Below are 16882 nucleotides of genomic sequence, written 5' to 3' on the forward strand. Positions count from 1 at the left end.
TTTAACCAGTGCATAAATAGCCAATTAAAACTAATAGTACTAAAAACTGTTAAAGTTCCTCACTGCAGAGCATCCCGAGAGAAATAAGATGCCTTTGTATTACAAAAAGTAGCCCCAAAGGGGCAGCTAAAAATATAAAACATGCACAAAAATATGTAACAGCCATTGCAAAAATACATGCTCAGCAACAGTTCTTATAGAGAAATGTTTGCGAAGATTCATTCGTGCACCTCCAAGGGTATACGATACACCATTCTCTGGCCTTTAACCTTGTGCTTTACTTGCAACATTTGAAACTTTATTGCCAACACTACATCAGCATGCACTATAGCAGGAGGTGCATCTTTTAGTAATGCATAACTGCTTTTGCATTTTGGGATTTTTGCATAAAAGATTCCAGAAACCACTTGATCCCCAATGTTGAAGACATTACCCTAGCCATCTGTCTGTTGCTCTATGAGGACTGGTTTTTATTTTGAGCACAGCACCACATAATAATCCTCATTGTCTTCATTTGTAGGAGACTGTAGTACTACAAAATGGTCACCCATCAAAAGCATGTCAGCCAGCTGGTCTCTATCCTCGCATATGTTACAAATTCCTTCTCCATGTCTGATGTAGTCTGTCCATTGATGGGTTCCAGCTTGTTCAAGGTTCATGGACTTGCATGAGATAAATTGGTGCACTTATCCCATGTTTCATCCATGCAAAATGAACAAAAGCATGAAAAATGTCTAAACAAGGCTTGTGTGGGATCTTTGTTACTAAAACCCAATATGCAGTGTGTTGAACGACTTCCTTTGATGGTCTGGCAGTTCCATGCTTTAGACCTGTCAACATCACCAACCTTTACTTACATCCGATTGCTCACTGGTTAGTGCACGCTTTATGACTACACCAGCCCCATGATCTTCTCCCTTGCCATGACCACTTTTGAAAAAGTTCCACATCATCTGAATGCCACTCAAAGAACAATACCTAGCATAATAAACAACAAATATATTGCATTTTAAAATATGCAACATTTTCAGCGTGATGTAGAAACTAAGGGGGCAGTGTCCAATGTCTTATCTTGCAACAAAGTAAAATGGGCAAGCGGCCTTGAACTGAGATGCTACCCCATCTAACCAAACCCAGTGTCTTTTAAACTTCAAGCCTTTAGACACCAACCATTGATGGTGGAGCATAAAGCAATGCTGCACAAATAGTGTGTCATGTTCTTTGTCATCTGAAATGTAAAAGATGGATTGCTTTTTTAACCCGCTCATCTCCTTTTAATAGCAAATATGAACCAAGATGGTCACTTGGTCATTATGCCAATGCATTGACTAAACCTCATTCTGCACTTTGAATGTATAGCTCTCTGCAAAGTCAACAATTGAAGGCACCACATCATCAGGGAAATTTTTGGTGCACTCTTTGAATTGAGAGTATTGCCAGTAACTACGGAAAATGTGAGTTATAAACACATTTAAGTGTTTCAAGTATTGAGAAATGATGATGGATGGAGGAGTCTCCTTGTATAAGAATTTTATTATTTTCTTTGCATCACCTTTTCCCGTATGCTCGGTGACATATTCATACGTATTCCATCTTATCAATGCACCATTTGCATCATCCAACTCAGATGGGCCAAACAACGATTGTGGGCACTTGTCACATTTGTGCAATAAGCATTCAAGCTTGTGCCATTCAACATCCTCTTCCTTTGGACATACTACCGAATGCCACATTTTAGACATAGAAGAACAATTGCTAGTGTGGGCAACACACGTGTCCTCCCCTTGGGGCCTACAAACCTTCCATAAGCAATCACATATATCTCCATGCAACAATGTGTTATTCTACCTCATGGAATTCACTACTAGTTACAACAAGTCTATTCTTGTATGGAAAATACGATGACAAGTATTCCTTTCCTTCAGTTTTTTAATGAAATAGGGCTTCAGATTCTGAAAAGAACAGAAACCAATATCTATGGAAGGATGCTCCTCCTTGAAATTAAGAAAGAATTATGCCTGTAAAATCAATCATCAACAATCAGTATTATTTAAACCTAGACAACAAACAAAAAAACTATAAGTTGTTTAAAACTTAGAGTGCCATCATTATTTTTCTAAGTTCTATCACTCAATTACTAAGCCTTAACTGCTACTAGTTGTGCCAAATATCAGTAAGTGCTAGATAGTACTAAATGCTAAATAGTACTAGGTGCTAAGTATTGTTGTAGTACTAAATAGTAAATGCTAGATAGTACTAAATATGTTTACTTAGTACTAAGTGCTAAATATTTTACTAAATGCTAGATAGTACTAAGTGCGAATATTATTAACTGCTAGTTTCGTACTATTAGTAAATGTTTACTTAGTACTAAGTGCTAAATATTTTACTAAATGCTAGATAGTACTAAGTGCGAATATTATTAACTGATAGTTTAGTACTATTAGTAAGTGCTAATATTACTAAGTGCTATATAGTACTAAGTGCTAATATTAGTAAGTGCTAATATTAGTAGGTGCTAGATAGTACTATTAGTACTAAATATTAAGTGGTAATATTAGTAAGTGCTAATATTACTAAGTGCTAGATAGTACTATTAGTACTAAATATTAAGTGGTAATATTAGTAAGTGCTAATATTACCAGTGCTGGATAGTACTAAACAGTAAGTACTAGATAGTACTAAATAGAAAGTATTAATATTAGTAAGTGCTAGATAGCAAGTGCTAATATTACTAAATAGTAAATGCTTGATCTGTAGTACTATTAGTACTAAATAGCAAGTGCTAGATGGTAAGTGTGATATTACTCGGTGCTATATAGTACTATTAGTATTGAATAGTAAGTGCTAATATTACTGAGTGCTAGATAGTATTGAAGAGTACTTACTAAGTGCTAATATTACTAAGCGCTAAGAATTATTGAGTCCTTAATAGTACTCAGTAAACAGTACTTACTCAGTGCGAAATGTTACTAAGTGCTACATCGTACTAAATAGTGCTAAAATACTGTAAAATAATACTAAATAGAACTAATAGTAGTGATAGCAGAGTTAAGGCAAGGAACAATATTTAAATAGTACTAAATAGTACCAGATAGTATTGAAGAGTACTTACTAAGTGCTAATATTACTAAGCTTTAAGAATAATTGAGTCCTTAATAGTACTCAGTAAATAGTACTTACTCAGTGCGAAATGTTACTAAGTGCTACATAGTACTAAATAGTGCTAAAATATTGTAAAATATTACTAAATAGAACTAATAGTAGTAATAGCACAGTTAAGGCAAGGAACAATATCTAAACAGTACTATATAGTACTAGTAGCAGGGTTAGTGTAAGGGATAGTACTAGATAGTACTAAATAGAACTAGTAGCAGGGTTAGTGCACGAAGAGAATGATTACGCTCAAAGTCCTCTAATACAAACAATTTCAAACATCACACACTACTAATTAACACTAAATAGTACTATTTTGTCATAACAAGTATTCTATTTAGTCATAATAACTGACTTGAAAGAGCAAACAATACTATTTTGTCCTATCTTTATTCCTAGGACTGATTTCTAAAATATGGTCTATACTATAAACGTATTAAGTCCTGATGTAGTATTACTATGATTCTATGATTTAGTGCTAAATTCCCTTCATATAGATTCTGTTACAATGTTAAATGTTATCTTTAACATTTGAACAATACTAATATTATCCCTGATAGTACTAAATAGTTGTAAAGAGTACCAAATAATAGTGTGTAACTTGGGCTTTGTTGAAAGAAGGAAGATGCACCTCTGCGAGCTCTAAGAAATGGGTGGGATGTATTGCATACTTTTTTGAGCCAAGCCTATGCCTGCAAACATCCTTCTTGTTTGGGGAAACCATGGTGTTGTCTTTCCAGAACTGGACAACACATTGAACAACCTCACAACTTAAGGAATCTTGTCTCCATCTTTCGACCTCCATCTCACAACTCCTTCGTGCAACGCAATCTGGGCCTGACGACCTATCATCACATAGCCTTTTGCCGCAGCTTTGCCACCTGTCATTGGGTAGCACGCCCGTGCAGATCATGAAATTCAAGGTTGGCTTAGAGAGACCACCACGTTGGTTCTTGGCGTAATAATGAGATGCAATCTATCATTCTGAACATCATTGTAGCACAGTCTCTAGCCTAACCACCTGTCATCGCGTAGCCTTTTTTTGTAGCTTTGCCACCTGTTTCACTGGGCAACGCGCCCATGTAAATCATGAAAATTCAAGGTTGGCTTGGAGAGACCATCAAGCTGGTTCTTGGCATAATAATGAGATGCAATCTATCATTTTGAACACCGCCACAACGCAGTCTCTGGCCTGACCACATGTCATTGCCTAACCTTTTGCAACAACTTTTTCACTTGTCACCGAGAAGCGCACCCATGTAGATCAGGAAAATTCAAGGTTGGCTTGGAGCGACTACCACAATTTTTCTTGGAGTTATGGCTCCATTACCTATTTTTACGTATTACAAGAGAGTTATGACAACCACTGCACTGGCAAACAGAAGGATATCTATGACAACCATCACACTAGTTCTTGGAGTTATATATTAGTACACCAAGGAAAATGTATTTCCTTGTGAACTAAGGAAAATGCAATTGACGACATGGCCCTTGAGGGGCCCTCTTTACGGGCAAGGGCCATATCGACATGCCACATCTATCCAGTGGCATCCTAGATATTGTATAATGCATGTCGATATGGCCCTTGCCCCTAGAGGGGACACCTCAAGGGCTCTATCGCGTCGTCAATTGCATTTTCTAAGAGTTTGATTATACTTTTCTAGATGTATCTCCATGCAACAACAACAGTGGGTTGTTGGAGCTATCTTAGCGCTATTTTGGTCCTAAACTAAGGAAATTGTAGTCCTACTTTACTATTATTTTAGTCCTTGTTGCAATAAATCCTAAATGAGGGCAAAAGTATTCCAAGCCACTGCGGTGAGACTGGAGGTCCAGTGGTGCCATCCAGATAATCAACTACAATTCATCAAGTAAAAATTGAGCAAAAGAGATTACATCTACATCTATTAATAGATTATATAAAAATTAACAACTTATACTGAGCAAAAATTGAACAGAAGATCTTACATTTATAAAAACTCAGCAATTGCTGAGAGCTTTAGAGGCCAAAAGATTACATCTAGTGACCATAACCATTCAAATATAAAAATTAATAATAGTGCATACTGAGCGCCTCAAATTGAAAAAAAGAGATTACTTAAATGTAAAAACTTAGTAATTGTTGAGAGCCTTAAAGACCAAAAGATTACATCCAATGAGCCAAAAGATCATTGAGAGCCTTAGAGGCCAAAAGATTACATCCAACCATTACTGAGTGGTTATGAACCTCGTTGAGCAAGAGGAAATTTGCACAACTCAGTATTGCCACCAGCTCAGCTTGTTGCATTCAAATTTTTTAGGGAGCCAATGGAGGAGATGATGGAGAGGCCGAAGACCATGCACATTTCTAGGACTCAAACTACAGTCCCCCCAACAAGATGAGAGTACTCTACTGTGAAAGTCATGAGGGATTCATCAACGTCTAGGGGGAACCCATATAGCACAGCGATACAGAGGCCCTATGTAAGTATTTCATCCAAGCTGGTGACATGCAGATGTGGGGGGAATTGACTAAGGGAACAAAGACTATCCAAATGAGCCAACATTTCCAATCCTACAAAGTGCAACACAATCACCTTATACGAGAAGGAACACAACATTGGGATCACGTTGCATCAAGGGGTGGTAGTAGTTACAATAGGCATGGTGAAGATGAGTGGGTGAGCAGTGGAGCGGATGACCAAGGGAACATATGAGTGATGAGAGTTGGAGGAGGGAGCATGGAGCAAAGTAGAGCAGGGGCAGAAGAGATCTGGAGGAGGGTGTGTGGAGCAAAGTAGTAGAGCGTGTGGAGTAAAGTAGTACAGCAGGGGCGGATGAGAGAAATGTAGCAAAATGCCAAATGCCACGGATCTTATATATTAAAAAGTTCAAGCCACCGTGGTGGCTAGAGGCTCTGAGGCCCACTGTTCCATCCATATTAATTGTAGGCCACCACGGTGGCTGGTAATTAACTGCCAACCTGATGGCACTTATAGGATCAACGCGTGGAAATTGCAAGGATAAGTACAAGGGCATATTAGCTCACATTTAAGGTCTTAAAGAAAGCATGTCTTTCTGTGGGAACAAAACTTAAAGCTCCACTTCCAAAACCAACTGATGTGGATAAGGGAAGGCATGTTCTCAAAGGGAAGTTTGGGAAGTCTAAAGAGCTAGATCTCTTAGTCAATAATAACTTTATGATGAATGTTTGAAGATTTCTATAGGCCATGGTGAATTTTTTTTTTTTTCAAAGAAAGGAACCTTCTATTAATGCTTGAAAAACTTCATACAAAACAACAACCCCGTAGGTACTGAGTAGGAAAAAAATCGAATAAGGATGAAAGAAGAAAACTAGCTTGTTCCAGAGAAACCCAGCTCACTGCCTAGGGGATCTCTGGTACAGGGGCTAATAGCCAGGTGGGGGACTATACAACCAGCGAATCCCTCGCGGAGTGAAAATGTAGAAAACTCTTAAGGCCAAGCCTTGCAAAAACGTGTGTGCCTCACGACAGTCACCCTAGAGCCCGGTCTCCCACGCTCCTAGGTCCAGCAAATAACAATAAACTCAGTACCACAATTTCAACAACTGATGAAAGAAAAGGGAAGCTAGAATGCTCCTATTCCAGTACATAGATTGGCCCCAAAAACCCTAGTGCCTCTTTTGGTATTTCTTTATTAATATTAAGCATAACAAATTACAAAGTGCACCACAAGAGTTCATGTATGCCACAACCACTGCAACAGGCAGTCCTACTCACAACCAAGGTCTCTGCAATTCCCTTGCTCAAATCCTAAACTGCCAACTAGAATCGGCCAACTCTCCAACAGAATCACCCCTCACTCAGGAGCGACCAGCAAACTGTCTATATATTGGAAGAAATCAACCCCAATCAGTAGGCGACCAGCAAGTCAACTAGGAAACAAGGAAAAACCACTAATGCTACCAAATCTGGCAAGGACTCTAGCACTGTGCCAAACACTCTATCAATAGAGGGGAAGATGGCACTATATTCCTTTGGTAGCCCTGAGAAGTGGAGCATAATCGAGAATTGGGAGACATGGTGTGTCGTGTCCATGTCCTCCATTGTAAAGCCGTGGCACCAAGGGAAGAGGTACACCAAATGCAAGCCAGGGAGGATGGGGCCCTGCTCCACAAGTGTCAAGGCGATAGTGGGGGAGCTCACCTGGATGAGGAAAACGCCTCTTCCGTAGATGGTGACCTCCTGAATGTGGTCGCCTTCTAGTGCCAAGCTCGCCTGGATCCACTCTCTCACCTGTCTCATTGTGGGTGTGAGGCCCCCAATTCTACCCACGACCTCCTTGTCCTAAAGGGACGGAACTGCTTGCTGCACCTGTTGCTTGTCGATTGGAGAAAGAATGACCTTAATGGATGTGGGATTCGAGGGTGCTACCATAGAGCCCCTCTGGCCAGACCAAGGCTCACCACCAAGAGTTTCTTTCTCAGAACAAGCACAAAAAACTCCCGCTGCGAAGAAGGGAAAAGAAAAAGAGAAGCCACCTAGAAGGTGGGCAAGGAAGTTGCCTCACCCCCAAGAGAGCTAAGGAGAGCCCTTGAAGAAAGAGTCACCTCAAGAGGCCTCTCCGACCCCAACCCAAACACCCCCAAGGCCCGAGGGTTGATGGAGTAGTCAAGAGAGGAATGAAAGGTTGTGAAGAGGTCCTTTGGAAAAGGAAAAAAGGGGCCCAGCTTGCTTCTTGGGAAAATACCTGCCCATAGATGGGCTATGAGTAGCGCGGGCTGCTCACTAAGGTAGCACCAAGAGTAGGTTGCTGCTCCAAGGTACACAGGGCCTTGTAGGCAACTCTAAAGCACCACCCACAAGCCACAAACCAAGGCAAAAGGCAGGGCGGAAAGGACAAAGAAGGGCGCGGGAGGAAGGAGAGAAGGAAGAGGCGAGGAGGAAGAAGGCGCAGGTAGGAGGAGAGAGAAGCGGGCAGGGAGGAGACGGGGGGAGAATGGCGGGGAAGGAGGCGAGATGTGGCGAGGTGAGGCAGAAAGATGGCATGGGAGGAGGCGAAAATGAAGCAAGGGGAAGGTGAGAGAGGCAAGATGAAGGAAGGAGAGGGCAGGGGAGGTGGTGGAGGCGGAGATGAGGCGAGGAGGAAGGCGGGAGATGGCGAGGGGAAGGCGAGAGATGGCGGGGGAGCAGGTGGAGAAGAGGCAAGGAGGAGGGCGGGAAGGAAGGCGAGAGATGGTAGAGAAGGGCTGAAGGAAGAGGGAGATGGCGGAGGAGGGTAGCAAGAGCAACCAGGAGAGCACGTCGCACGCTAAAGGGTTCTAGCGCCATGGTGAAGTTTTATGATATGCTTGTGGCAAAATGCAATGGTCAACTAAAGATTGATGAAGGTGAGCTAGTTGAAGCTCAAAAACGAGAAAGTCATTCTTACATTGATGAATAGAATATTGGACCTTCAAGTTAAGTTTGCACCAAAAATCCTTGGAGTTGTTGCCAAACAAAATGTTCAGTAGCTCCTGATTTCGATGGGCAAATGTTTGCTTTTTCCAACGTACCAAAAGACAGTATTCACGTATCATGTTTGGTTGACTCAAAAGGTTATGTTTGGCCTCAAATCAAAGCTGTCCATGAATTGCAAGGCACAAAACCAAGAGGTGGAAGTCTAGTGGAGCGTATGATGTATGGGAAGGAGTGAAGGACAACCTTGTGGAGTGAGCAGCTAATCAAGGCAGAACGGTCCTCTAGTAGGGGTATGTGATCAATGTATGTGGAGTGTATACAGTCGTGCACAGTATATGGGTGCTACGTCATGCTCGAAGTGTACATCATGATCAGTGGTGTGTGTGATCGATGTGGTGGGTGGTATCGTGTGCCTCATCCAGGTCAATATCTGGCAATAAAATGACATCTTGAAAGTCCAGAAGTGGTACCTGTCGTGTGTTCATCCTCACATTGAAGTCCCCAAGGACGAGGACTTCCCTGTAGCTCAAGAAATCTAGGATGTCTGGATGGAGAGGTGCGTACAGCGATGTCTCACCTTCCTCACGTGTATCCTTGGCAAAGTGAGATGTCTCAGGTGGAAAGTAACATACTGCTATATAAAGATCACGGGTATATGTGCCCCAAATCCGAACCCATAAGGACCTCGAATGTACATCCCTCCTCTCCACGGAGATAATTCCAAGGAGAGATGATCTGTAAAATACTGCCACTCCTTGGGACGCTTGCACTCTACCTATCTCCCTCGTCTCGTCTCTAAAGGCTGACTCCCATGTGTAACTGCTGACAATCGGCAAGCGGGCACTCTGGACTTTGATGTATCTTTGTGTAAAAGACTATGTCTCGTCCTATGTGAGACTCCAAGAAATTCCATGGATCTGACCATAAGGTACCAAATGGTACATGATAGGATCTCGGTATCCTGAGTCTCAGAGACCCTGCTCCCCTATGTGGGAGAGTAGATAGGTGCCCAATGTGGGCCAGTCAGGAGTCTACCATCACGAATAACAGCCCACTTCCGCCACGTCACTCCTCAACCTGTAAGGGTGTCAGATCCTCATCCATAGATATCTCTGGGTGGTCTCGTAGGGCCGATCTACGTCGAAGTATTGCTAGTCTCGCCTAAGTGTCATGGAAGCGAATGACAAGTGGCTGCTCCCGGTTGGGATATCTCCCTCCTCACCAAGCTACATCTATCACATGCTCTAAGACCCCCAAAGTGGTGGACACAAAGGTAATCACATCCTCCATGGGCATGTTGTCTGTGTGGGGGACCCCCGTACTCTGATGCTGAGGGCCTTACTGGCCCTTTGTTTCTACTCCAAGATAGTGGCCAAGATAGTTGCCTTCGCAAGTGCCCGCTTCGCCACATCCACCCACCTAGATGTCTCCTGGATGGCTGACTACATCGCGGCTATCTGAGCCTCTACAGCCACTAGAGCATCTCCTATTGCTATCCTCAATGTGTTCACCTCCTCTCTGAGCGCTATAATGTCATGTCTGAGTTTGTGGATGAGCCCCCATGCTCGTGTATAATGCGAACCAACCTTGGGTGAAGAGGGTCTTCTTTGCAACTAAACGGGTCAGCTCAACCTCTCGTGCTCGAACACTATGTACCTCCACCAAGAGGTCCTCCCAGACAGTGGGTGGGGTGGCTTTGGGCTAACTGGGCGCCCGTGGCAACTGAAACTCGAAAGGAGCTGGTACAAATGTGGCAAGGGAGGGCTGAATAGTGGGTGGCTGTAATAAGGGATAGGTGAGCTGAGGGGTGGGGGACAAAGGACTCTGACGAGTGGAAGTGGTGAGACTTGCCGATGAAGGGAAGGGTGGCTAACTGAGAGGTAGTGGTGATAGGAAGGAGACATAAGGGGCAATCCCTGGCTCAATTGGTGATGCATACCTCTGATAACGGCGCTACCATGTTCGAGGACGGTGGTATTGATCCCCCTGAGGCTGAGGTAAGTGCCAAGAGTGATGTCACTAGCGATAGTGATGATGTGGAGATCAGTGTGGATGCAAAGACGGGCTACTGTGGGTGTCGATGGAGAGGTCGATATAGATTCTGGTTTGGGTGTCGGGGCTGCTTGTGTAGAGGCCTTGGTGGTTTGCTTTTTTGTGGCAATGTTATCCACCTGGAGACCTCTCCAATTGCTGCGTTAATTCATGTCATCAAGTGTGAGTTGCCTCCGTTTGCCGATGTTGCTTTCCCTTCTCTGTTGTCATCCTTCCTTTGTGTTTTCTTTGCAGGTTCAAGAAGGCAGGAGTGTGACCTTGGGAGGAGTTTTGAGGCGCAGTGTGGGATGCAAGGATGCAAGGTTGGGGGTTAGGCCAACGGCAAAGGCAAAGGATTGGAAGGGCACCACAGCTCGAAGGAGGCACAACAGTAAGGCAGGGGGCTAGGTGGCGAGTCAGTCTGACAAGAGCAGGCAGAGTGTGTAGGGGGTTAGGCGTCAGGTCAACAGGGCGGGTTCATGACAGGCAGTGCGGCATGGCGGGTGGAGCGTGACGGGCCGTCCTTGTTAGGCGTGACAGAATGGGACCGTTAGCTGGTGGAGCGGGCAGGAGCAAGGAATGTGACGGGACGAGCGGCTATCGGGTTGGAGAGGGAGCTAGGCAGCTAAGCGACTAGCGGAGCAAGGTGGCGGGCTAGAGAGCAGTATGGCAGCTAGGCACAACAGGTAGGCGTGCACAGCAAGCAGGTGGGCTAGCGGAGCACATGGCAAGCTAGGCGAGGCAGAGAGTAGGTGGGCATGGCGGAGCAAGGTGACAAACACGGCGAGCAAGACAAGCTAGGCGGAGCAGCATGGCGAGAGGGTGGCAGGCGTGCACATACGTGCATGGGGGATTTTTTAAAATTTTTTATTTATATCTTTTTTTAGGGGCGGGCGGGGGTGGAGGGTGGCGGGCATGACAGAGCAACTAGACGGGCATGGCGGAGCAGCAACGGAGCAGCTAGACGAGCATGGCCACAGAGAGAGAGAGAGGAGAGACTCTGACAAAATAACATGGTTCTATCACAGTGCCAAGAAATTATGCTTAATCGCCTCTAAAACTTGCAATAACTAACCTGCTACTGTCCCGTCATGATCTTAGCAAAGCTTTCTACAATTTCTACAATCTCTATGGCTCAAGATTTCAGAATCGCCTGTAACCAGGCTTGTCAAAATCAAACTTTATGGCTTCCCTTTTTCTGTTATACAAATCCGCAGGAATGCATTACGCATCATTAACATGGCGACCCTGCTTTTGTACCATTACATTCAGCACCTTAATTCCCATTCCCTTGAGTTCTCATTTCAATAGGCTACACTGAACCACTATCACTTGCTCTGAGCTTACAAAATAGATTGCCACTTATTCTTACGGATAAAGTCGTACGCTTGTTCTCTTTCAACCAATAGTCTCTGTCTAAAGAACATTCTCACACGACTGATATGGCATGGACACTTGAAAGCTTCTTATAGACAACTCTCCCAGCACTGATGAGGGTTCAAAAGTAGACTGCCGTAAATTCTCAAGAAGTCCATACGCTTTTCCTCTTCAGCCGATTTAAAAAGAGACTGCAACTAATTCTCAAGGCGTTAAGTCATTCAGTATTTCTGTTTTAACCATTCTCACATTACTGATATGGCATGAACAATTGCTTCTACCACTAATACACTGGGCAGTATTTTTGCTTCTTTTGCACGTTACTGCACCTCAGCTAGGTGACAGATACATGCTCTATATAAATGCACTTGTTCCCTCAACAAGACTGGCAAAACTGAAACCATAGAAAAGCATGCAATGCCATTGGCATTATATGGAAGCCTTAATTATTACCCTAATAAATGTATCAGTATTACAACAAAGAATACTATTTCAAACGCAGCCTTCCAATGGACTACATTTAATACAAGCAGATATAAGGGCCTCTAAAATGTTCGTTGTACATAAAAATTTGAAAAAACTGTAGGGGGGAATCCACCCTGGATATTGAGGTTCCTTTAGAGAGTTTGACTGCTCCTGACATATCTATGCCCACTAAGAGATGAACGTATCCTATCAAGCATGGCCACTTTCTCAAGTTTTGATTAACATCTCAACCTTGGAAAAAAACATCTCAAGTCATGGTTTCATGGAAAGGGTACTTATAATTGTCTGGATGACGCCATCATAAATAGCAGGGTATGAAATCCCTATGGCCCAATAGGCAGTTACAGGTCACATGTATGTCTTTAAAAGTCTATGCACCCATCAAGGTGTAAATTTCTGGGATCAGTCGATCACGAAAAAGTGCAAATTGGAGACACAGTCTCGTTTGGACACCAGCTTTCTCAAGTAGTTCCCAAATATTAGGATACTTGGCACTGTGTGAAAAGAATACTTGATAAGGCGTCATCTTTAAAAAATAACATTAATTCTTTTCTCCTTCCACAAAAGATTCATGACTTTTTTGTGTATCCTCATGCTTTTTGTCAGCATCAAGGCCCGCAATACTGCTTTCAAGATGAGAGCCCTTGATTGGGCTTACAGTGGTTGTCACTTCCAAAATTTCTGTTTCCAAATTCTTCTGTCCTGCATCGATTTGGTTGGCGTCCAATATCATCGATAGATCCTTGTATACTTCAAGAGCTGTTGGCCGGTTCTCAGGCGAGGACTCTGTACAAGACTTGAATAACCTTACTAGCACATTAATGATTTTCAGTTCCTGATTGGACACAACACACATGTTTTTCGTCTCATCTCCTTTAGAAGTGGTCTCAGTAGCCAGCTTCTTAATTTCATTGGGCAGCTGAGGTCGTCGTCCCCTCTGCTACAAACAATAAGTAAAGCAGTCACAGAACGTGCTAAAACCTGACAATTAGAATGGATGAGCTCTGGAAGGGGTCTCATGAACGAACCTGAATATGAGAGTGAATCTGAGCTTCAGGAAGTCCAGCATAAGGAACTTGAAGAGTCAGCATCTCCAGGAGCAAACAACCAAAAGACCATATATCTGCTTCCTGCTCAGGAGATAAGATTATGAATGCACAGGGTACTTTATTGAGACAGCAAAAGCTATAAACATCAACCAATTCATTTTTTTTAATTTTAGAAAAGAAAAATGGGGAAGAGTGCAGCTCGGGCCCAGCTGCTGGGTAGGGGGGGGGGAGAGAGAGAGAGAGTGATGGCTTAAATTGACACCCAGAAGAATGCAAGATGGTTTAAAAGGCAGACACTCGGAGCCCAAAAACTCTGCCAATTAATCCTATTTAACCACAGCCTTCTTTGGTCAAAGACCATAAATCTGATTCCTGATGCGAATGGACTATTGAGACAACACACCTGAAGCCAAGGAATGCTCGGTGCTTACTAATTTCTAGGGCTTCCAATATACATTGAAATGTACGGACATATGATTTACCATTATTTGTTCATGACATTCTTTAGTTTTTCCAATTTCCCTTGTTTCATCCCTCATCTTGATATTGTATATGTAATATATTATCCTCCATGATTTAATATCCTGTCTGCTGCTATAAGGCAGTTCCATCAATACCAGGCCTTTAACAACTGTACAACATGAAACCTATCTCAGCATTCAATTATCTTAACTTACCAGTACGAAATTACATATAAACATGCACGTTCAAAGGCACACTGTGAAAAGAGCTTGTCTATGAATTGACCATACAATGCACTATTTAGCAAACGGAAAGGTAGAAGCAAGAGGAGGCCAGACTCCAACGCACAAAAGACCTGCGTCTGATGACCTTTGAAGGTCAGGGAAAGGAGAGGCAAATGAGATCAGGCAGCTCTATAGGAACTGCAATGAGATGAATATCGAGATTCTGAGGAGAAGTTTGCAGTTATCAAGAGCCACAACCAGATATGGAGGCCAAACAAAACATCCAAAAGTGCCATAGGTGGTTGGCGAGGAACAGCTCCTATGAAAGAGGTGGGATTACATCACGGAACTCGATGAAAGCAGATGTACTGTGTTTGCAAATGGTCAAGATGCTCCTTCACCATACCAGGTAACCTAGGAGCCCAAGTCTGTACACATGGACTATTGCACATGCTATCTTAACCTCTAGAACAAGGCCTTTATTCGGTAGGCGCTCCCAGCACCATATGGTATGCTGACGTGAATTTCCGCAAGAAAAATAATGGTGGTATCTTCTACAGGGACTTAGAGATCGTGCAAGCTTACTCAACTTCCCCTTCGAGGGCCGCAGTGACTTTAATCTGAATGACCATGTTGCATCTCAGGGGCACCTCTTCTGGAGCTAAAAGACACAGTCTTTTATAGCATGTCCCAGCCCTAGACAGGCAAGGTCGCTTTAGGGAATTTTGGTCCTTTTAACTCTCCAACTGCTGGTCATTGCTGGAAAGGTACAATATACTCTCAAGAGATGCAGCTTTTCGGGACAAGATATGTTTAAGGTTTTTAGGACAAGATATGTTTACGGTGTCCTTGAGGGGAAAAAAACACGACAGGTTTCACAAGGTACTCAGATACAAAGTGAAACCGGTTGCAAGACAAACTCAACTACTGAACTCAAAAAAAAGCATGAGAATTGCAATTAAAAGGAAGGGAGCACGAGGATGATGATCATTGGATGGAGATGCATGACCCACTGCCTCCTGATTTCAGATGCTATTCATGCTACATTTTGAGGGAGCTGTTAAGCTGTCTGGTAGGACACTGAGTTAAATGAATCCTTTGACAGAGAACCAGCCTAATGCTCAATTATATAGTGTCCTTGGATTTTAATTCGTATTTCACATGAGAACCCCTCTCCCCCCCCCCAAAAAAAGGTTTCCTTGTGTTGATTTGGTAAAGTAAAAAGTTTGACAGAGAGGCTAAAAAAGAAGCATGAGAATTGCAACTAAAAGAGGGGGCACAGGGATGATAATGACAGGATGGAGATGCATGACCCATGCTCTTAGAATGATTCATGCTACATTTTAAGTGGAGTTGTTACTCTGTCTGTTACGACACTGTTATATGAATTGTCATGAGAGAAAACCCATATTGCTCAATTATCCTGTGAAACTACAGAAATTAAGTGTTCTTAGATTTTAGTATTGGTTTCAAACCCATTTGATGTTTGGGCCCCCTAAACATATAAGAAAGTTCCATGAACAGGCGCATGCCACACTGCGTGTGTGTTGGAATCGGAGTCCTAGTGTGTGTGGTCCTAGTGTGCGTGGTCCTAGAGTCCTAGGAGTGTCCTATAGTTGTGTGAGTGTGAAGAGTCTTGAGGCCACTTGTGCCACCTCATGCGGTAGGTGTGATTCCTCCCCTAGATTACAGGATCTAGATTCTCTTGTGTGTGACCTCATCTATGAGGTATCAGTGTGGGAAGATAAGGCTTGCCCAGCCTATAAATGAGGCCATGTACTTGCTACGAATTGATCAACTATCAACATCAGCTATTGTGCCTCAGCTCTTGTCTCCAATCATGTGCCTCTCACCCTCTCCCATTTTCAATAGTTGGTATCAGAGCCAGGTTAATGTCATACAAATGCAGAAATTCAACTTACCAGTCCATAAGGATGCCGCCTATACATTGCCCGAAATACCTCTGGCGCCATCCAACGGGGTGTACCAACACACACTTCCACAGGTGGAACACCGCGATGGGCCAAATAGCAACTATGGGAAGATGAGGATGAAAGAGGAACCGCACTGTCAAAGTCACAAAGCTTCACTGAAGGTGTGCCATCTCCCCGGTCACCTTCAATGTGCACTAACACATTACTACTTTTGATATCCCGGTGTACAATTCCTTTGGCATGAACAAATGATAAGGCATGTGCAACAGCTTTTGCAACATAAGCAGCCTCCTTTGCAGGCATGTGTGACCTGCCTTCCTTCGCATATCTAGACAAAACATTCTGCAAGATAGCACAGAACATGACGAGTTACAACAGTATAAAGCCAGTACTGCCTGCTTTCACTGACGAAACGTCATAAAGACAGTAACCTCTCATGCACAAGCGTTTTAGAGAGCAGTTTTATACCTCTAATGAACAACCTTGAACATAATCCATGAATATCATGAATTGAAGAGCTTCAGTTCCTTGCTTGGAGTTAAGAGAATCCATTGAAGTAGAGCTAAACTGATGACCATAAAAAGAAACTATATGAGGATGTTCCCCTAGGCTGCAAAGGATTCGCAGCTCACTCAAGCACCTGCTCACCGCCTCTTTGTACAGTGCCTCACTTGCCTGATCAAATACATGTACCTAGAAAAATGGCCAGCCTGTCAGTACTGATGAAAACATTGTGCAACAGG

General features: G+C 43.2%; 1 protein-coding gene across 6 annotated transcripts in view; it reads right to left on the reverse strand.

Moving 5' to 3' along the window:
* Positions 1-12448: 12448 nt before the first annotated feature.
* Positions 12449-16882, reverse strand: part of LOC147892869 (Leucine-rich repeat protein kinase family protein) — a 48816-nt gene continuing 44382 nt past the window's right edge. For 3 of the 6 annotated variants that reach the window (XM_087386891.1, XM_087386892.1, XM_087386889.1), the window contains exons 11-14: positions 16608-16832; positions 16128-16481; positions 13499-13600; positions 12450-13410 (exon numbers count right to left, since the gene is read on the reverse strand). In XM_087386891.1, coding sequence (XP_087243017.1) covers positions 13012-13410; positions 13499-13600; positions 16128-16481; positions 16608-16832 — 1080 coding nt within the window. In that variant the 3' untranslated portion in view covers positions 12450-13011. Of the gene's footprint in view, positions 13411-13498; positions 13601-16127; positions 16482-16607; positions 16833-16882 lie in introns of all 6 variants that reach the window. The other 3 variants (XM_087386893.1, XM_087386890.1, XM_087386894.1) reach the window with 2 other exon arrangements.

This window comes from Dipteris shenzhenensis, chromosome 16, assembly GCF_047967505.1.
Source record: "Dipteris shenzhenensis isolate YYH24624 ecotype China chromosome 16, Dip_SZ_1.0, whole genome shotgun sequence".
Lineage (NCBI taxonomy): Eukaryota > Viridiplantae > Streptophyta > Polypodiopsida > Gleicheniales > Dipteridaceae > Dipteris > Dipteris shenzhenensis.